A 23,082-nucleotide genomic window follows, 5' to 3' on the forward strand; every position below is an offset into this window, starting at 1 on the left:
AAGCCAGCTAACTCAGATGTTTGCTTTAGAATTTCCTTATGACTTGTGAACTTCACCTTAGAGGCTGGAGCCTGTCAATTATAAAATTTTAAAATGTTAATGATTTTCTTATTCATAATTGTAATTTGGTTTTTTTTGGTAATGTTATGCCCCTCTCATAGCATTATGAAAAAATACTGTAACATTTCAATAAATCCGTCAATGCACTTCCAAACTACTGCAGGAGGAGGAGGTCTTGAAGCAACACAAGGAGCTGGAGGAGGAGAAGCAGGAGCTTCAGAGTAAGAAGGAGGAGTACCAGAAAGACCTGGAGAGGCTGAGAGACGCCCAGAGGAAACTGGAGAGGGACAGGGAGGCCGTGCAGCGGCATTTAGAAAAAATGGAGGAGCTTCGTCTAGCTGAGGTGAGCAGGGGCGCTTCAAAATCATAACAATAATGATAACATGATCTGTTGCCCCCCATAGGAAAATTGCCTCTGTGCTGCCCCTTGGCTACAGGGGAACACTCTGTGAGCTGGGAGGGATTCAGTGTTTTGCTCAATGACACTTCAGAAGGGTCTGTGTTTATGGATGCTTGCATTGGAGGCTTGAACCTGGGTCCTCTTGAAAGTGAATTTAGAAAAGCTCTTGGCAACAGTGCTGCAATGCAGTCCAAACAATAGAGTTATATTTTCAGGCTTTTATGCCAAAACCTGAAAATGTAGATATGTTTTTTTAATTTTCCACCGTTAAACAATTTTCTCGAAATAGTTATGTTAATCTTTTCTTCTTGATAAACATTGCAATACGCACGTTTCATACATATTCATATGCAGATGTAGATAACAGCTGTACATATGTCTTACCTCCATCCTTTCCTTCTAGAGGGCCTCCTCGGATGAATCCCAGTTCCCCGGCAGCTCCCAGTCTCTGGAGTTGGACCCACTGGAGCTCTCCTCCTCCCTGCCGAGGCTGCAGCCCCAGCGGTCTAAGCCCAAAGGAAAAGGCCTCAATCCCTTTACCTCATCCTCCATTAACCCCACCCTCAAGGGTAGTGAAGCCAACAAACAGATGTCAAAGAGCCTGCTGCAGCTAACCAAGAACAAGAACAAAGAGGGGAAAGAGAAGGAGAAGAAAAAGAAGAAGGGAAAAGGAGGGAGCGCACAGACAGCAGGTAGAGAATGTTGAACAGGAGGGAGGGGATGGATTTACATTTAGTTTAATTATACAGTGTCTACAGTGAGTCAGCATGTTGGATTTGAGTGTTTTTGTCAAGGACACTTCAAATAGGCGGATGTACAGGTAAATGTGTGGTTGGATGGATAATGGAAAGAGGACAGCATTGGACAGACAAATGGATGAAATGGATGGTTGGACAAATGAATACCTCATGTCTTCAGTTGTTTTCAGAAAGACAAATATAACCCATGTTTGAGTGCAAACTTTTAAGGTTCCCCATTGTTTTTTTCATGTTGCGGCAGTGGTGTAGTCTAGTTTTTCTGTAGTGAGTGTACTGTGATTTTTCCCTCCCAGCCTCATACTTACCCGTCCCAGAGCGGTGTCCCATAAGCACCACTAAACTCACTAATACATACAGTATGCATGTACATGTAATAGAGAGCATTCTGAAGGACTGCTTAGGCTGTGTGTTATCAACACTGCAAAGACTTTTACAGCCAATGACAGTTACAAGTGGGCAAGGGCATCACCACTGAAAAGTGGTGGGGACATTTAAGGGCTCAGATTAGAGTTGTGACAAAACACTTAGCATACAAGACGTTACAATACAGAATATTGGGGTCACGAGAACAAGACTAGAAGATATTTTAATACTATTTAAAGAATTATTCAGTGATGAAAATATACGATACAGGGTTCTTCCCCCAGAAGAATTTGAGCATTAAACACTCAATTTCCTGCATTCTGGAGACATTTTCTGCGCCAATTTATGGTGGAACACAAAATTCAGGTGGCAGGTGACAATAATATTCAGAATAAATTAAACTATAATTGAATTTAATGCAGTAAGCAGTGAATTGTTTTGAAAGTATTTTTTCTTATTGTGCCAAAAAAACATTCTCATAGCACATTTGTTATTTAACATTTCTTGTTGCAAGCTTTCAAAAAGTGGTGGGGGCATGTCCCCAGCATCCCCAGTGTAAATGACACCTATGCAGGTGGGGAGAATAGACTGATTTTCTAATGTTTAGTGTTAATCACCATCTAACTCAGACAGTTAGGAGCTACATGAAGCCTTAGATTTTATATGAATCTAGTCTCTGGAGCACAGGTTTTATCAGCTGGCAATTTTCAATACACATTTAAGAGTGTAAGTTGCAACTATTATTAACAACAATGGAAAGCTGAGGCTTATCAGTAGCAGTAATAGGCCTATGTGCAGTTCTATCAGCACAACTCATTCATCACAGAATATTATTAACAGTGAGGACACAAAAAGTGGTCCACATCATCTCAAGCACACTTATCTTCCAAAACCATTGTCAAACTTATGTTATGTAGCCTACTGTATCAGCTTAAATGCATGAGCAAGCATCCAGGAGCTGCTACTTCTACTACAGTGTACACACACAGTATACCGCATTCATTGATCCTCCACCTTAACGTTAGTTAAGTTAACTAGTTCTAGATGCAATTCAGTATACCAACAATGCAGTTACAGTTCCGTTAATGATAACGTATATGCTACTCTCACTCACCAGGTAACGTTATGATAGCATTGGCCACATCTGGCTCGTTTTCTCTAGTTTCTGTAACTTTAATGTTCGTGTCATCTGCTGCAGCTGCGGTGTCACCCGGAGGGAGGGGCAGGAGATTAAGGGCAGGCTTACGAAAACACTAAAAGAATAGTGTAGTTATGCTTTGCTCTGCTCACTTTTTTAAGTGGGTATATGGAAATCTTTGTCCGTTCCTAGTGGGTATACGGCGTATACATGCGTGTCACGTAGACTACACCACTGTGTTGCGGTGCACGCTGGGTAGACTAACCCACTGTAGATGTGGGATTTAAGGAGGTATGACCAGGGATGTGAACAGAGATGCCTAGTAAGGGGTACTAAGCCTCCATTAAGGGTGTTCCCAGTGGACGTTTTTCAAATAACTAGCCAAAACATGGGTGGTTGCTATAACAGGCCTAAATTGTAATGAAGATTTTGCCTACAAAAGTTTCAATATGGTAGTTGTGTACCATTTTCCTTTTTAAGAATTGTAAGATAATACAGTAGATATTTAATGGTTCTACTTTTAGAAATGTGAAGACCTAGCGTACTATGCTGACTAATACATTTACATAACAGCTACAATCACAATGAGCGACATTCACATACATCTATGTTTTACATTTGGATTAAATTCTAAGCACAAGTTCCATGTTTTGTCTTTCCGGGATATTTTATTGACAAAAAGCCTTTAAAATTAGTATTCAATAGACATTTGTAACTGAATGACACTGACCCTCATCTTCAGCAATTTCACATTAAGTACTCATGAGAGCCTGTCCAGCTTGTAATGGGTGTACAGTCTGGTGTCAGCTTGCATCACACAACCTCTTTATCTTCTTTGCATCCTTCATCTTTTAGTGAATGCAGCCCCAGTCCACTGCGCTGTACTTTCATGTTTGTCCCAGAGGTCACACATTGTACTGTGCAGCGGTCCCTGCTGTGTCCCTGCACCAGCCATTTTCATGGACTGTGACTCTGAAGTCTATTGTTGTGCCCCAAATACATACTACACCCTAACTGTAAACAGTATGTGCTAAACTGTATATTATTCTTTATATTGTGCAGTATACAAGCAGTTAACATACTTTTATACTCACAGGAAGTGCTACAAAACGAGCACTGGCACACAGATGACAATCAGATTGCGAGTTTGAAGTGTCATTAGTCACACTTAACAGACAGCAAAATGGGTTTCTAACATGTAATAGTTTTGCTTTCTGAGATGTTTCTGGAGTTCCTCCATTTGTGCACTGCATTTTGGGTGTCCATCAACATCATACACAACAATGAAGGGTTTTTCAGTATGCATAGGACTGTACTTTCTTGTCACTTTGAACACACTCAAAACCTGCTTAGTATGTAGTCTGAACTGTGGACACACATTATTGAATTAGTCAGAACAGTAAATTATTCCATTGTCTTAATGAATTTCCATTTTAGGTGAATGTTTAACACCCTAAAGTTGGTTTCGAGATGCCTCTGGTTTAGCTCTGGATATGAGTTAATAATAAATAGAAGAATGAAAACATATTGTATAGTTACGGTTTGCTTTAGTGCTGCATTTGAAAATGTTTTTCGGAGTCTCCCTGTATTTATAGAACAGCAGGTCATTGAACACGGTAATACATACACAGTACTGGATGCGTACAAAATACATTTTCATATGAAAAGCATTGATAGGTGATGCCAAATAAGCAATCAAAATCTCCACATGTGACGTGACACAGACTCCTCTCTTCTCCTCCCTCCAGACCCTCAGCACCTCCCAGAGCCTCCCCTGGATGGAGAGATCTTCTTCTGCTGAGGGAAGCGGCTCTACTCCTCCTCTTCCTTGTCACCTTCAACACATCACAGCCATTCTGACGCCCAGAGGAATGTGTTACTGTAAAGTAGTAATACATTCATCTACATATGTAATAGTGCAGTGTACTACCAGGCTTTTTGGTACCTTTTGAAATCCCCTTGAAAAGACTTTTAGTTAATTTTCCATATCATAATGTAGAGAAATTAAAAATATACATATTATTTGTATTTTTAGGTAAGATACCTCTGCTTTTAGTTTCTGGAAAGTAAAATATTTTAGGGATTCTGTTTTGATGTGCAACTAGGCAAAGACACTTGCAGTACACACAAATAGGCAACATGGAATAGATGTACATTTTGGAGTATTCTTTCTCCAAAAACCCTGTTTCCCTTTTCAAAGACACCATGGTTACATGACAGTGGATTCATTTCTTCATTTTGAAGAATCATACATTCGTGATAAAGTATCAAATTGAAAGCATTTCACAGTAGACTGCCTCACAAGCTCTGCCAAGTATGTCAAAGGCTTCACTGCCTTTCTGTTTCCATGTTTGTCATGGTCCCAACTAGCCCCATTTTCAACAGTTCGTCGTGGCTTCAAGTTCCACACCAACAGGCTGTCGTGTTAATTTACAGAAGCCTTTTCCATGTGACTGATCAGACACATACAAGGACGCAGACATACCTGAACTCCATTTGGAAACAGATATGAATGTCGACAAGCAGTGGAAACTCCTCACTGCTAATCATCTTCATCAGCAATTAATAGACTTAAACCACATAGGAAAATCTGCCTAAACTAAGTGTCCTACAAAAATGTGTTAATCAAAAAAAGGACATTGTTTTCAGTGTTTGCTCCGGTGTTTCATTCCAGTGTGCTACTGTAAGATCCACATTGAAGAAAACTGTAGCCTAACATTCCTTTACTTACAAGTTGAAAAGCAGATGTGATCACGTCCAGTTATTTTACTTCCAGTTTGAAAGCAAAATGAAACTGGTGCATAATAACTTTAGCAATCCTCAATAACGACTTTACAGCACCAGTCTTTGTCCTTGGTTTTTATTTGAATTATGGATCTCCATTTTGGATTGAAAGGCTTCTATTTTCCCAGAATCCTTGGATGATATTAGCTTGATCCTCACTTTATCTGCCTGTCAGTGGGCTTTTATGCAGCTCTCATCTTTCATCTGAGCGCTGACGAGGGCGGCTTTCCTTCGTTTTTTAATTGCATGTAGCTCTGCAGGTAGCATACTAATGGTTTCTGTGTCTTAACGAGTTAAACTTTGTCTTTCATTCTCCCTCTTTCAGTTCCGATAGACACGGTAACACAGCACAAGGCTGATGGTTTTAGGAAATGGAGGCTGTTAAAAACAAAGCAGCTGGTTAGAGAAAATGAGAAAGGACATAATTAAAAACACCAAACAATGTCATGTGTCCTTGTTTGGATGTTTAATGACTAACAGTCTCTGATCATTTCAAATTAATCAACACTTATCAGTGTTGTTAAGCACTTTGGTCCTAACGTTTTTGTTTTTTGTTGTCAGTGTGAGATATCAATCAAGAAGATCTTTGTATTCTGTGGGATTTTTTAATCGAGGGCACCGATGCTCGTAAAAAGCAACAATGATCCAAAGCGAGATAATGTGTTAAATTACATAAAAGATGCTGCGGTTCCATTTTGTTAGTGTTTAAAGTTAAAAAAGGGGCTCATAGTTTGTAGTGTTTCCAAGGTGACCTGTCTTAATTTTTAAGCCTGTGTTTTAGCCCCACGGAGCCCAGATTGTGGGCCACAACTACCTGCTGGACAGGTAGGAAGTAGTAAGTAAAAAAGGACCCTTTTCCAGTGAATTACAGAGCAGCGCCACTGAACTGCTTTCTTGCTGCCTCTTTTGTCTCGTCTTTAAGTGCTTGTTTGTTAACTTGCTGTCTGTGTTGAGGATTTGACTTCATGTCCAGGCTGGTTTATTATAGTGTGTCTTCTAAGAGGCTTACACGGCCAGCCAATTAGTTGCTTCATGTCTTTTGTTTATGGCTTTGGTGTAATCCTGTAAAAGAAACGGAGAGGAATGGGCTTTTTTTTCCCCTCTGTCACTTTAGGTGTGTTGTGACCACTAGGGAGCACTGCACCTATGACTAAATGAGTTCCCTCCCTCACACAACAACAACAACCAGAAAGTATGAAACATTGTTTTTTTTTTTAAATTTCTTTTTCTCCCTGCTGTGAGAAATTGACATATTTTTCTCAGCAGGTCATTGCCGTACAGAGATAATGTGATGAGCGTGGGCTCTCACACATTGACATTTTCCCAACGGCATTTGTAATTGACTGCAGAAGCAAATAAGTTGTCAGAGGTTGTAATTGGTTATTCAGTGAAACCAGTCAGCAGCAGCTTTAATATGGAAAAAAGGAAGGTCTAACTGTTGGAGGGAGAGGGACCACAAACCTCTCTCTGTGAGGGACAATCAGCAGACACACGTCAGGAAAATGAACTCCCTCCCCGATGATGATAGGCCGGTCCACGAGACGAGTGCATCCATCAGGTGAAGCCTGCGCAGCCTTAAATCTTAATGATAAAATGCACTAGAGTAGAACCCAGCATCTTCTCAGGAGAGAGAGGAGAGCTTTTATACCTCTGCTTTGAAACGAAGGATACGTTTGTACTATAAAAGTGGTACAGAATTGTTTCATTCCCCACAATGTAAAAAAGGGCAAAGACAAATGTGTAAATATGATTTATGTATAAAACAAATCAAGTGTAAAAAATGGTTTTGTTCATGATTTATTGCAACATTTTGTAAGAATGTTTTATTTATGTTTTATTCTCACCCTTGGGGTGATGTAAAGTCATATTTCTCTCATAATTAAAAAAAATTATAATGGAAATTTGGACTGTTTACTTCTTTGACAAAATAGTTACATGCTCCATGAACACTTTATCTGCTGATTTATTTGTCTGGTATATGTTTATTTAGTATTCTAATAACACACATCCTCACAATAAACAATTAAATGTGCCTAAAAATCCCTGCTTCCAGCAACTCTGTTTTAATCTGTAAACACAGAAAATATATTTGGGTTTTGGACTGTTTGTCGGACAGAACAAGTAATTCTGTAGGAAATTCTGATGGCCATTTTTCCTTTTTCTTTTTTTATTCTATTTTTTATCTTATAGATTCATTGAAAATGATCAGCAGTTTAATTGGCAATAACTGTTAGTTGCAGCCCTAAATGTTTTATTGTCACATAGCATTGTATCAATACAAACAATCATGCATTGAATCAAAGTAAGTTTTATGAGGCATTTTTTTACACTTATCAACCAAAAAAGCCACTTTGAATGTCAAAGTTAAAACATCTCTAGGAAGTGATCTCAATAATATATAATAAGAATATAATATGAACAGTGCTCAGGCTGTGTCTGGTTGCATGAGGATCAAGAGTGAGATAAGTGCAGCACAAAATCCGATTGGAATCTGGACTCTGTCTCAAACACTGCAGGAAACTTAAAGGAATATTTACAATAAGAAGCAACTGACATAATGGTCAGACCACAAACCAATTGCCACATGGTAAACTGTGGGTCTGAGGCCCCCAGGCAGTTGCCATCGTTTCCCAGTTGGTAATCCAGCCCTCCATTAGTGCAATTTCCTCCTCCATCATCTGTTCTGATCTGTGTTCTTTTTTTCTATGTCTCTTTTGTTTTGGACACTTTATTACAATAAAAACAGTTATTTTCATTAAGCCTCTTTTTTTCTTTCAGAGGTAATTAAATTGCTATCACTAAATCCTGTTAATGGTTTGATTTCCTACTTCCATTAGTTGTGCCCACTGCTGTTTGAGCACCACCGCCAGAGGAAAAAGCTGACAACGATCTTGATGGATTGACAGCAGTGCAGGCACACAGCAGCGTTCGTACCTCCTGATAAATAAAGAAGCAGCTGCTTTAATCTCTCCACGCCGCAGACAGCGTTCTGCCTGCTCAACCCTGCAGTGTTTTGCCTCTGGAAACCTCGACTGTAAGGATTTCACTTTTTTTTTGTTTTGTCCCCCCCCCCCCACACACACACACACAACTTTACGATGTTATAAGTTACGCCATGTTCATCACCATCCCCCCCCCCAGCTCTAACTTATTTTATTATCGATTGAACCATGGGATCTCTTTAAATTCTCTTTCTAACTATTTCTCCATTCGGCTCATTCAACATATGAACCCCAGGGACAAAACATCCGCTGATAAGACCAAACAGAAAGTCAGTAGCTTGATGTGTTCAATTTTGTTTACCAAAGCAAAACGCTGCAGAAGTTATCCTATCTCTTTTTAGATTATGCCCACCAAATCAAAGTTGTGTAGCAGCAAGTTTGTTGGTGAGATACAATAGCAGAAAGCTAGATAGCCTCATCTGCTTCTGGTCGTCATGGTGATGGGGACAGCGTGGTACACGGGACCGCCGTTGCACAACAAGTGAAGGCTGAGAGACAGAGAAGGAGAGAGGAAATAAAAATCAGACTACATAACTCTTCCAAATTAAAAATTCCATCATATCCTAGAAAGCAAGAAAAAAAACGATGCATGCAAATAAGTCTGTGAAGCTTGAATGAGTAATGAAAAAACAGAATTCACACACTGATAAATTGTCTGCCAGAGATAAGATAAATGTGACATTGTCGAACTAATTATTGTCATATCATAATTGCCAAAATCTGTCTAATTGATAGTTTTAAAGCAGCTTTGAACTGAGCTGAGAGGGGAACAGACAGTGAGTGACACTCGGTCAACTTCATCAAAGCATCAGCACTTTCAAAGCTGCAATCTTCCTTATGTGGTCTCTCTGCAGCTCATCCCACTCGGGGGGTGGGGGGTGGGGGGGCTCATCGGCAGGTCAGGGACCTTCAATAGAAATGAACGCTACCAGGACCATCACCAGTTCATATCACTATCCATAAACTCTGAGGTGTACTCAGATCCCTTACTTACAGTAAAGTATAGTATAAAATACCATGAAATGAAAAATACTCTGGTACTGTAAATTGTACTTTAATAGGTTACAGTACTTAAGTAAATGTACTTGGTTACTTCCCACCCCATAACAGAGTTTAGAATCTCATAGTACGGTAAACATAGGCTACTGTATTTTCCCATGCTGACATTCTGATATTACTCTGATGATGACATATTGACAAATGTTAAATGCGTGTTTATTTGTTTGCATATATCTAGGGCAATAATCAGTCAGGCTTCTTTTTGTTAAGGCACCCTGTGTCAAGTTATTGTTCATCTTGTTCTTGGTAAACTTTTGTGTCCAGGGAGCCTTTTCATTCATCTGACATCAAAGAGCACATATAAAAACCTGACCATTATTTTCACGGTCTGGGATAGGTGCCCTGGGCTGCGACAACACTGTTCTACCTCAGCTCGTGTTTGGGACTACAGGCACGTAAAAGAAAAACTCACAAACACACTTTGCTGGTCTTATGACATGCCACTAGTTTGTGAAAAGTTTTTGTCCAGTAGTCTAGTATTTGTAGCAGCAAGTGAAAAAAGTGCTTAAGAAATGGCAGAAGAGAATCTTTTGCTATTATCGGTTTAGGTCAGTGAGACCTGTATTAAAGGGGGCCAACTTTCTGAGCTAGTTTACTGGACTAGCGTGCTGTCCTGGATAAAAAAAGCTCTTGTGTGTAGACATCATGTAAGTGGCTTCAGCCTCTTCATAACCCTGAATAGGAATACACAAGCACAGACTGTGAATAATGAATAATAGCAGCTGAGTAGGCTCTTTCACCTCACACATTGCCTCCTTTTTAGGAGTCATAAGATGAAAAGCTCAAGAACAAAGAGCAGAAGTTGAGGATCAGCAGCCAAATCCGTAGAAAGCAGCTGAGGCATAGCCGCAATGAACTAGAGTACATTCTCCCGGTGGATATTTACAGAATGCTGAGTAGATATTATTTCAGTTCTCCTGGAGGTTTGAGGGAAATCACGGCTGCCTGCGGTGGGGAGAGAGGTGATGGCTGCAGCGGGGATGGAGGGCGGGGAGAGACGATGCCAGGTCCTCCATCTTGCTCAGAGATGTGAGGATGATTTAGGAGGCCTGTCTTTGCCAGGGTGTCGAGAGAGGGAGCGGGGCCGAGCAATCCTATTACTCCTCAATGACCCTGCCTTAATGCACACACAAATATGTGCGCACACACACACACACACACACTCCCCGTGTTCTGGAAGCTACCGCCACACTTTAAAACCACACTGTAGTCCAAAACCAGCTGGCAAGGTACTTACACAAACCAGAATACAAGGATGCAAAATACAACAGGCTTATAGGCCTACTGTACAAATGGGACTGCAGTTAATAACTTATTAAAGAAACAAACTTGCACTACTTGCTGACATTAATCAATTATGTGATTGGCAATGTTTTAGTAAATGACAAATTTTAATTTGTCCAATACTTTCCCGTCAGCCTCAGCTGTACTTTGTGTTTTTAGTCTGTAGATTCTTAAGACCCCTTCAGGCAGAATTAATATTACAAAATGCTTCTTTATAAAAAAAAAACAGTAATTCCACATGGCTTTCTAGACACTGGCTATTATGGGGTTATTATTCTTTTTAATGCTAGTCTCATTAAACGTATTTTCAGTAATTTAACTTTTCACACAAACAGCAGCATGCTACTAATGTCACTGGCCCGTTTGAAGAACTTGCAGGGTCTTGTTCTTGTAATGTTTATCTTTTCTTTATCCTTTTTAACACAGTTTTATGTGTAAAGAAAAATAAAAGTCAGATATACCATCGTCCTAATGTGAAGTGTCTCTTCCATTATGCCAGGGTATTGGGGCTGTAATTAAAAGTGGGGTGAGGATGAAAAATCACAGACATACGGGTTCATATGCATTTAAAATCCAATAAATCCAGTAAATCCAGAATGGGGTTTTACTGCTATTTAAAAACATTGCTTTCTGATACTGTAAAGCATAACTTTGAATATAGTCAAAAAAATGCTTGTAAAAGTTTAATTTCCAGAATCCAGCGCTGTCTTAATTTGTCATGACAGGAGAAAGATAGAAATTAAACGCCACTTAAAAAAGAGACCGTGCGGAAAGAGCAAACGGAAATTAGTACGAGTTCAATTTACATGGAAATAGTGTTATCAAGGCTCGTCAGCAAAGTACGCTTGGTAATATGGTGCTTTTACTTCACAAATTACAGACATGGCAGATACGACTGCAAAAAAAGTCGCTGCTAATCTCTACAATTATTATAAATCCCTTTATGTGTCTAAGTAGCATTAGTCTTGTGCAAATAGGACTTCAGTTTCTCTTCACCAGCTCCTGTAAGTGCACATATTAAGTTGACTCTACTAACATACTAGATAGGCTATTACATGACATTGTGCCTCAACAAATCACATTCAGTTTAAACAGTATGTTATGGACAGACATTATCAATAGTCGGTACTTAGATGTGGTCGCTTTTCATAGGATAATCTGCCGTTTAAAACAGACCCATGAGCATTACGGATTAAAATTCAGTTCGTTTTCCCTGATGATGGTTTTGTATCACATGGAACTGTTCATATCCAGCGAAGAATTTATTACCTCCTTCTTTCTTTCTTTTTAACTTATTTGCTGTCACTTTCTACTTTATAATAAAACGGGGAAAACATCTACCCATGATTCAGCAGCTGGAGGTCTAAAATGGTAAACTAGAGCTCTGTCACAGACTCATGGGGACCACCGCCAGCCCTAGACATTTAGCAGACACTCACATAAAGAAGGCTATAAACTAAAAGATAAACACAAAGTCTCACAGCCACACATACAAAAATTAAAAAATGTGCAGGCACACCTATGTATACACGTTCCGATTGTCTGGGGATGTTTGCTTGCCTGTTGCTGAGGTAACAGAGAAGGCAGGAACATTCATTGCTCTTTTTACTATCAAAGTTTACCAAGACACACACAACAGTATAATATACTGAATGTGTATTAATATTCTCTCTGGGGAGACCATTGAGTGAAATTAATGGGGTTTTTTTTTAACTTTAGTATTCAGTAGTGATTACATTTAAAATGTAAGTAATTAGTGTCTCGTAAGATTCAATATGGCCATTATTTCTTACATACACTTCCACCGTGCCCTATTTTCTCCTACATTTACAGTAAAACTAATAGCTGCCCAGTAGAATCAGTGTTATAGCAACCACCGGTTACGTGCACTGTTCAAGGACACATCAATAGCAGTTGCTAAGGGAGGAGAGCATTAAGAGAGGGTTTAGATTGTTCACATACAGTACACATACTTTGTGAAGACAAATTGCCTGATCAAACTTTAAAAAAAGTTGCTGGTTCGGGATTGCATCCTTCAAACTAAACCTGACAAAAGTGCAAAAGCCTCCACCCACAAGACATTTATGCTGATCTGATTGGCAACATGGAGGAAATGTCAGCCAGTCTCTGAAAGGGCAGCAACGAGCCCTCGTCCTTAGATCTTCATTATATTCTCAACCATCTCCAACTTTGTTGTTTTAATAGCAGGAGTGGTTAGCTATGAAGAACTAAGGGACTTGGAAACTTGTGAAACAGAGATCTATCACATACGAACCTGTTATTTCGGAGGGTTCTGCACTCTTAGGAACAAGAGCATACGGTACAACGTGTCTGATTGAGGCAATACATTAAATTTTGCCTTAGCAGGTAAATCATCAGAATAATGGTGGAATCCCAAGATTTATAGATGTATTTAAAGTGAGACTATGTAACTTCAGAAAGTGGTAATAACTCACTCGTCCAACGTTAGATTCATAAGTATTAAAACAAAAGGATTTTGCTGCCACAGCCTTACTTGTTAATGTTAGCAAGCTTTAGGTAGGCTAGATGAATGTTGCTGTGCCGCTGTTTCCACTACATCGACTAACTCAAGACAATCTTGGGAAATGTAGGATTCAGTGTGTCATCCTCCTGTGGGAGCAACAGTGGCCGCTGTTCATTAAGAAAAGGTACGTTTCACTTTAAGCTTTGCAAAACATAGATGCAAAAAGTCAAGTTTGGTTTGCTGTCTTTATACCTATTACAAGGATAGTTTTTGGAACTTGCTGATTGTTGGGGATGAGCCATTTTGTTACAGCATCATAATCTCATTCAGACAATTAATAAAATATTGTAGGATGCGGGAATAAATCAAAATGTAGGACTTCTACAGGACACCATAAAAAGTAGTATTTCTTTTATAGTACTAGAACTTTTTGCTTAAATTCCTTGACCCCTAAAAATACAAGATAATGATAACACAGACCATGACAGTCCATGTAAAAACACCACAGAAATAATCATGCTCAGATGGTGCCAGATGCCACTCATATGTTTTTAATGCAACGGCAATAGCGTCTTTATGGAAATGTCTTTCTGTTACTGCCAAGAGAAACTGGCTCCATGCGCTAACAAATGTACAAATGTTTAGCCTTCCCAAACCTGTGTCCCTTCAGTAATTAGTGTGATATCTTTTTACATTCACCACCTAATACAACAGTGCCGCCAGGACTTACAGCTCCCAATGCCAGAGCAGGACTTAGAAGTTGGCTCATTTTGCCATTAAATGGAGCTAACAAGGTCCGCTGGGATCATGCCGGCACAGCAATTGATGTCAGTTTAGAATAGTTAAGGAGGGCTGATAATGCTCACAGGAATGTCCCAGTGGCCCGGTGCTCTTGTTTTTCCACACTGGTGCTGATAGGAGCAGAACTGGACTCCATGGACCCATGAGATTTTTCTTCTACTCTTTAAAGAAAATGGCTTTTAATGGACTTGTGTCCTAAAATCGTTGCCACTTCGTCTGCTAATAGATTCTCTTTGAAGCCTGCTTCTTATTCTACAGTCCACATTCCAACGGTGCAAGTTACTGTCTTGGTATCGAATATGTATGCTGAGTGCTTGATTTAAGTAATCATTTAAGCAGTAGAGATTAGCCTGTACTTTTGACTGATACTATTGTATAGAAATATATTTATTATAGAAAAATGAAGAGATGTTAACACTCAAAAGTGTGTCTCTTCCTTTTTTCTTCTCACTGTCTCTTTGAGCTCGTTGCATAGTAAGAAATTTGCATGTTATTATGCTTACCTCCAAGTTTTAATCCTGGAGTCTTCCTTGAAGCCACAATCCTCTGGGCACATGCAGACATGAACTGGCATTTGTCAGATACTTCCCCAAGCTCATTGCTTCGGAAATGGGTCAGTAGCCGAGTTTAATTGAGTTCAGTGGATAGAAGGCGGTGCTGCCTGGCAGGAAGTGGTAGGGATATAGAATAAAATATTTTTTCAAAAGGCCCTTTGAAGCTTCTTGGCACCCTGTCCGCCACAGTTCAATGTTCCAGTGACCCTGGTCTTGAATTAACATGCAGTGCATTCTGGGCAGAACAGAGCAACCTAGAGCAGTGGTGTCCAACCTTTTTTGCCAGATAAACCCCCACAGCCCTGTCAGATGGGTTAAAGTCCCCCCTTCATCGACACCACCTGTCACGTCAAAATGTGTTCATTAGAAGTTCAGTTTGGTCACGTTTGCGTTCGTATCACATAGGATGAAATTTCAACAATGTATCCATTACTTTACGCTATAGTTTTCAGTTATTTGTAGCTGACTATATTTTTACCATTTATCCATTACATTTACATATCTATTTCAATCATTTATACGTTACTTTTTGCTAGCTGTTTAGACTTCTGTTCAGCTTGCTTGCTAATTACGTTTTAACTCAGCAGTTGTCCCCGCTCCAACGCAACGCACATGACAGTAGCAGCCCAGGGTTGTACTGGACATCTACCAGCGTGAATGTTTGGAAGTGTACAAGTGTGAAGCGGGGAAATAGCTGACAAACAGCATAGAGCTCAGTTGACTCTCCCTGAATAATTACAGTCCGAGAGCCAGGCCGCTCCAGTGGCTTATCTGTGTCTCTCTGTGTCACCTCTAGTCCTAAGTGCACCATCTGTTTTTGCATTGAGTCTGGATGAATAGTGACACGGAGTCTGAATAAACGTGTGTGCCTCTGCTCCCACTTAGCAGGTCACAATGTTGCTAGCACATGCCTTTTTTCAGTATGTTTTACTGAAACAACAAGAGTTTAAACCCATCCAAAGCACTATTGTCTTTTTAAAATATTAATATTCATTGCTGCTTGTTATTGCTACCGAGACCCATTACATTTCAATTACATGTCATTTGAATCCCCATGGGGGCCTGTGCTGGTGTTTTTTAACAAAACGAATCACTTCCTAATTAGATTACATTGAGAAAAATCTTTGTTTTGTCACCGGGTGAAGTTAATTGCTGGATTGTAAAGGAAATGGCAACAGATTACTGCAGAGACCTTCTGTTCCCCTGCAGACTGCAGGGAAGTTGGACGGGGTCCATGTGAACCTGCTGACTGGAACGAACATACAGAGGAGAAGCAGCGCTCCTCTTTCAACCAGGGAGGAGGAGGTGTTAGATCCTGGGAGCTTTGTTGGTTTCACAGGAACAAGTACTGTTGTAAGGAAACAACTCCAGTTTAAAGAGCCGTTGGGCACTACAATGTGCAAAGGAATCAAAAAATGTTTTTCTTTTTGTTTGGGGCATTTTGGTTTAATTTCATGTTGCAGGGTTAGGACACAGAGACTCTAAACCTCACTAATTTAAGATGGTAATGATAAATTGATAATAATAAGTCGCAGCAGTAATATACACAAAACTGACATTTCTCTACTGTGACGAGGTGCTCAGCAGCTTAAAGCATTAAAAAAAGTATGTTGTTGCATCATAAACATAAAAAAACAACTTTAATTATATTGATAAATGCTGCATTGGAAAATGACCACAGCACTACAGACAAGATATTCACTTTACACAAGTAATGCAACCAAAAGGATGAGAGAATGCCTCCCACTTCACTGGTTCTGAAAGGCTTTCTTTTTTTTAATCTGGGTTGACAACAAGACTCTCCAGAGTGGAACTGGTGTATGACATCCCTAGTGCACATGGTGCTCCTCTCAGGGTCCATTTTAAGTTGGTTATATTCTATATATTATTTTTATTATAAATCTTCAGTATGCAACTTTTGTTGAGTTACTATTACAGTCCGTCAAAGGTCATTTGAGCCATCCCTGTTTTGTGTATATTGCCACATCAGCATGACACAACACAGATTATCATTGTCATATAGATTACACGCAGTTGTATTTGGCCGTCCTCTCAATATAAGGCAACTTGATATATGGAAAGTGAAGACATAAATCAGAGGTCATCATTAATGGCCTGGTAACCCTTGAGAGTTAAACTCAACATACCTCAGATTCCGGTCTTTAAATGTGCTTTTGTGCTCCATAGATCCAGCTGTCCTCAAAAATAACAACAACAACAATCACAAAACAACTCACACAAACAAATCTGTTACACCTGCAGAAATGTCTTTCTTGTGTGTCATTTTGTCCACTGTACTGTACACCTGTGTGAACTGTTGGCCATATACTTAATTTATTACAAAACTCTACAGCCAGTTTTGTCATTTTAATGATCATACCACACCAGTTTTACCATTCTTACACTGGCTACTGATGTGCTTTAGAATTGATTTCGCTCATACAGCACGATGGGACCTGGCTATATTGTATATTTCTGCACGGTGCATTCCTGGTGTACATCATCTACACTGACGATGGGTGGACCGAGCCTTTGGAGACAACAACTGCAGCTGCGCGATGAACTGCCAGAGGAAAATAGTTTAGCCTGATCAGTATCCATCTCTTCTCCAGACACGCTTTGATAGATGTGCATTAATTATTGATTTTCTTAAAATTTTCAAAACACTGGTGCTGAAGAAAATATTGACAAACCAATTAAACAAAAATAGATTTGAAATGTGCATGAGGCGAAACAGAACTGATTATATCTGTGCCATAAGAAGTGTTAAGCGAATGGAGAGTGATCCCGCGGAAAAACAAGCTGCCAGAAGACAAACTGTAGAGGTGTTTCCCCTTTTAATATCTGATGGGGTAGGTAGTCACAGAGTTACATATCACCATTAAATGTACTGTATATATATCTGAGTGCCATAAAATAAGATTTACTAACACTCAAAAGGCTCTGTGACATGCCCTCAAGAGCTGCATTACACATTTTCTTCTTCTTCTTGTGTTAATTTATTTCTTATAATGATAATAATTTTCTATTCCTTACCTCATACTGCATGTTTGTCATACTTTTGTGTATGCACATCTCTCTGTCTGAGCGCCATTACACTACATTGTGTATAATTTACTTTACTTAGTTTGTTCTATATTCTGTGACTGTCTCTCTTTCTTTCCTTTACTCAAATTCAAAATGATCAAGCTGTTTTATTTTTTACTGCTCTTCTGATGTTTCATAATTGATGAAAGACATCTTGCATGTCCATCACAGGCCAAGCTTTTCCTTCAGCTTCAGGAGTCAGCACATTAATAAACACTTTCCTAATATAACTAATATAGAATATAGCTTATATTCTGTAACTACTACTTTCTAATATATCTTAGTCATCAGTAGATGGGTGATTGAGTAGACACTTTCCAGAGATCTTCAACTCTACCTTTAAAGATCAGTGTGTCCCGTAGATTTTTAAGGCAAACCATGCATTTAGTTCACAGGAGATGTTGTCAGCGGAATAAAACAACCCTGTTCTAACACCAGCTATTCCAGATAGTAATGTAGGACGGCCCAATGCACAATGGAGTGGTAATGATTTTCATTCCATGTTACATTTAAGGTGTTTAGCTCACAGTCAGCTTTCTGTTTCTAGCATTTCTACTATACAGTACTCTTTCAGGCTGTTATTGCACTTACACTTGGGAGTTGCAAGGAGCAGACTCTTTGCCCGGGGATGTTGGCCTGGGTCTGTCGTGTTTGTGGAGATAGAGTCGAGCATGAATACTGGGGACATATGCTCTGCCCAGTTCAACCATATGCCCATTCTGCTGCCGCTGTTTCCCAACAAACTGCATCGCTTTAGCACAACAAGTCTGCGTCTGGCACGCCTGTTTCGAGTAGTATTAATGTGGACAGTCACTATATTTGAAGCAGAGCCTGGGAGGCAGAGGTTAAAGGAAAACGTCACTTTAAATCTGAATTAACATTGTTCTAATCTAATGATTTTAAACGGTTAAGTCATGAACCACAAGAGAAGACAATTGTCTCTGGCAATCACAGCATAAAGATTATGCTGAGACTTGTTGCCTCACCAACCTTTTTTTTTTTGAGACATCCAGTCCAACTGAGTTTAATATGACAGTATCTTCTAGCTGCGAATCCCAAAATGTCCTGATTTCCCAGTAAAATCTCACAGCTCTTAACACACAGTGTCCTAGCTGTTGTTCCATTATTCAGTGTCTACGGATCAGCTTCAGTATTTGTCTCCAGACGACATGTCAGCAGCGTCTATCTCAGCATAAGGACTGAAAATATCATGTAAATCCTGTTTAAGGGTAGAAAATGCAATAATCTGGAACTTGTCAGAATTTCACATGGCTTTGATCGAGTTGAGATATATAGTAGGCAGAAAAAAAATATGTAGATTCAGTCTTGTAGACAACTGGAGAACACTTTAAGTCCATGTGTTGTAAACCTCTGAACCTTTGTGGTGCAGATGTGGATACACACTCACTCTATTTGAGTCTATTGATTCCCTCACCACCACCACCCAACCCGGGAGTCGAGAAATGCTTTACATGAGACACTCAATATTTTCCATCTCAATAGTGCACATTCACATCCCACTATCATGTAAAGCTGTTTTCTATCAAATGCAACCCTGAAATTGAGTATGCACGAGCACTGCATGGACTGCCAAACACTTGGCAGAAAATCCTTTTCAAGGGTTGCTATTCTCTGAATGTCCCATGGCTCTGTGCACAAATACCCACCCCTTGGCTTTTTGCTGCTGGATGAAGTGCCAAGGGTAATGCTCTTTCAGGGTGTCGATGCTGTGTTAGCCAGTAGGGGGCACTGTGACTATGTGGCAGCCCCACGCCTGTTGATTTCTTCCTGCAGTGGCTGAGTGGAGTGCCCTCAGCTACATTATATCTGTCTTCTCTCAGGAGCTTTCATGGCTGGAAGAAAATCACTGTGTTTGCTGATGATAATGCAATTAATTAAAGAGCCAATCATTTTAGCCCGGCACGTCTAAATTTGAATGGAAGTTGTGACATATTGCTGTGTGTTGTACATGCTGACGCCGTATCTCAGCTCATCATAAACAAACTTATTTTGTTTTTTCGGTGAATGGCGGCCATAATGCAAATCATGTTTTCTTATTAATTTTGATATTCAAGGTGCTACATATCAAGGCAGGAGGAGAAACAAACAATGGCCCATTCAAAACAAACCCTCCTCTATTGTCTTTCTGCAAGCTACTTTTAAATTTCATTGGATTACCCTTCCTGTTTGAGTGTATTAGTGAAGCTTTCTGTATGTCTGTGTATATTGTAGCCGGGGGCAGCTCTGTAGATGAGATCCTGTTCCCCTGCCAGATAAAGCCCTCTGCCGCCATTAGTGTTGTGGTAGAGTTAGGAGGTTGCTTACACAGCGCAGCGGCTTGCCAGAAAGGGACATAGACGTGGAGGAAAAAGACAGACATGGATAGGAAGGTAGGGACTCTACTAGCATCCGGGGCTTTACTGCCATGCTGAGGGAATGAGTGACACTTTGGTCCCGGATCTCCTGTAATGCCCCCTCGACTGCACTCTGTGTGCTCCTGTACAAGATGGATAGCATGACAGCGTTGGTGTAAAGGGGAGGCGGTGTGAAGCATGTGTACACATCACAGGGAGTGTGTGTGTGTGTGTGTGTGTGTGTGTGTGCATGGACAGAGTCTTTTTCGAGTGATGAGGGCACTGGCGTGAGAACATTATCACATGGCTTTCTGGTGAAGCTACAATGCTTCTCTGATGTTAGAAGAGACAGAGAAGAGAGATAGAAAGAGAGAGGGGAAGAGAGAGAGGTAATATGACAGCCAGAGAGAGAGAGAGTGTGAGGGAGAGAGCGCGGGGGGGGGGGCTGGGTACTAATACCGTCAGCAGGAAATGCTGCTGGGGGATTTCTATTTTTCTTGCCTTCCAGCTAGCGGAAAGGGGGGAAAAAATCATGTAAGGTACTCTTGCACAGCCTAAAATATGAACTTGTGCGTGATTTTTCTTGCGCTCTGTCCACAGGGATCCCATTCACTCTCCACTGAAGCAAAGTGCAAGCTGTTTGTAAACCATGCACAGTCAAATCTCCAGACAGACTGTGCTGCAGTGTAAAACTATATAATGTATATCTGATTCACTGATTATCTACGAGCTAAAAATATACACTGTTGCTCACTGTATTTACTTGGAGAAATTACCATTTGCTCCAAGAATACAAGCAATTTGAATGCTTGGGTTGTGCAGCAGCTATAGGCAGATTGGTGGAGGACCATGGATTCTTTGTGGGTGTGTATGCACCACCAGCTACTTCCTGATGTTTGGGTTGCGTTTGTGGTTCAAAAATCAGGGATCATGGTGCTTGTTGTCCTGGCAACTCCGCCGTCAGCTCATTTGTACCAAGTCTATAAGAGGCGTTTCTGAGAGGCACTTTCCGTAAGCTGTGAATATTGACAGCTTGAACAAAGATAGGCTTTGAGAGAGAATGTGCATGTCCTTGATGCAAATAAATTAAAAAATAAAAATGCTGTCTTGTCACAAACATCAGGCTAATGAAAGGTTCCAGGTTCATACCTTTGTTTTGGGTGCCTACTAGAAAATGTTAACATGCAGTAATGTTGAAAAAACACGTTACTCATACTGTCCATTGCTTCAGCACCTCTATTCATCCTCTGTCTGAATACTCTATTTTAGCTCCTGTCTCTTTAAGGACCCCCCTACCTAAAAGCCTACTTTCTTTTGATTGGCCAACTTCTGGAAGCCTGCTGAAGGGCAGGACCTAGCTGGCACAGCACTGAATTGTGGAGATAGGTCTGGCTTTTTGAGGGCAGAGCCCTTTAAAGAGAGAGTCGCGTCAGCGGGGGTCCAAAATGCTTGATCGTCAGGTGATTCATGGAGACCGCAGGCGGGCAATTTAAAATGAGCGAAAGAAACGACAAAACAGCAATTTGATTTGATATGAATTTGTACAAAGTAATTATGTAATTAGTGTAAACTAAAATAGTAGAATTCAGTGTTCACCAATATGGTGCATTCAGCCACTATGATATATTAATGTGGGTAAATAAACATGAATTGCTGTGTGGAAAATAAGCTCATAAACTAAGAAGGGAAGAAAGAAGGGATGCAGACACTGAGAGAAGGGAAAGAAGATAATACACTTTAGGTATGATTAATTCTTAAATGGTATATTATAATAGGCATTTACAATCATGTGTTGTTTTCTATCTCACCATCGTCCACTCATTTCTCTTTAGCATCACTGCAACAATTTACTGAAGATTGTTTTTATAGTATGTTTGTTTTGAAATCTTTTATTCATACATGCACCACTACTATATTTAAATAAAATTATATACCACGCCCCCCAAAATACGTGTTTTAAAATAAATTAATAGGCTGCCCCTGTTTATATTGTGTCCTGCTAACTTTATCCATTGCCAGTATCATAATTTGTTTGTTAATTTGTTAACTGTTAATGTCCCTAAATCTTCTAATTTAGTGGGGGAAATCCACTAACATGCTTTAATGCACATGTTAACTTGATTCAGTTGTGTTAATAACATATAATCTCATTTTTTACACGTCTAAAAGTACATCCCAAAGACCACTTTCTATTGCAGCTCCGCTGCGCTGCTGTTAACTTCCGGGAACCATTCAGATGCTTCATGATCCGCCATTGCTGTGAAAAACTGGTCCATTGCAGTGAACGGAGATGATGCGACTCTCTCTTTAAAGGGCTCTGTTTGAGAGTAGACCTCACTTACAGTACAAAAGCACAACCGAATAACTTTATTCTCTGATTTTTGTGAAACCATATTTTATGGAGAAAATGTTTTCTGGTTTTCCCTCTGATGTCCTCTGGCTGCTCTGCCTAAAGTTTCAGTGATTTAAAGAGTTTCCTGATAGACAGATAGCTTTACTTGTTGTTTACAGTTACTTATGTGTTGCACACACATTTACTGAAAGACTGAACAGGAAAAAAAGAGAGAGGATGTTTTTTTTCTCATAGTTTGGGGGTCTTTAGACACACCAAGGACACACATTCATTCTTGTAAAAGAATAATAGAAATATAGCAGCATCCAGGACCAGCATTCACACAGTGGGAAAATGCTACACACTGGATGTTTTAGTCTTAAACAGGGCTTATTTAAAACATAACCTGTAATGTCACAAAGTCTAAAATGCTCTTGGTCTTGGAAATAATGCTCGTTTAGGCCGTTACTGTAAGAACACCACTGTTCTTTAGCACTTGCAGGTAATTTAAGCTCTAGTTCTGATCTGACTTCTACAGTAGCATAAATCCTAAAACCATTTTTTCTTTGGATAATTCATCATAATACAAGCAATATATTTTTACATTTCAATTACAGTTAT

General features: G+C 39.8%; 1 protein-coding gene across 8 annotated transcripts in view; it reads left to right on the forward strand.

Annotated features, from left to right (window-relative positions):
• The window catches only part of LOC119890616 (A-kinase anchor protein 13), a 102,040-nt gene extending 94,497 nt beyond the window's left edge, over positions 1 to 7,543 (forward strand). For 6 of the 8 annotated variants that reach the window (XM_038701960.1, XM_038701962.1, XM_038701959.1 and 3 more), the window contains 3 exons: positions 221 to 403; positions 864 to 1,152; positions 4,468 to 7,543. In XM_038701960.1, the coding sequence (XP_038557888.1) occupies positions 221 to 403; positions 864 to 1,152; positions 4,468 to 4,520 (525 nt within the window). In that variant the 3' untranslated portion in view covers positions 4,521 to 7,543. The remainder of the gene's footprint in view (positions 1 to 220; positions 404 to 863; positions 1,153 to 4,467) is intronic. The other 2 variants (XM_038701957.1, XM_038701964.1) reach the window with 1 other exon arrangement.
• The last annotated feature ends 15,539 nt before the right edge of the window (positions 7,544 to 23,082 follow it).

This window comes from Micropterus salmoides, unplaced genomic scaffold, assembly GCF_014851395.1.
Source record: "Micropterus salmoides isolate LMB-PRFRI ecotype aquatic unplaced genomic scaffold, ASM1485139v1 Ms_hic_scaffold_6, whole genome shotgun sequence".
Taxonomy (NCBI): Eukaryota; Metazoa; Chordata; class Actinopteri; order Centrarchiformes; family Centrarchidae; genus Micropterus; species Micropterus salmoides.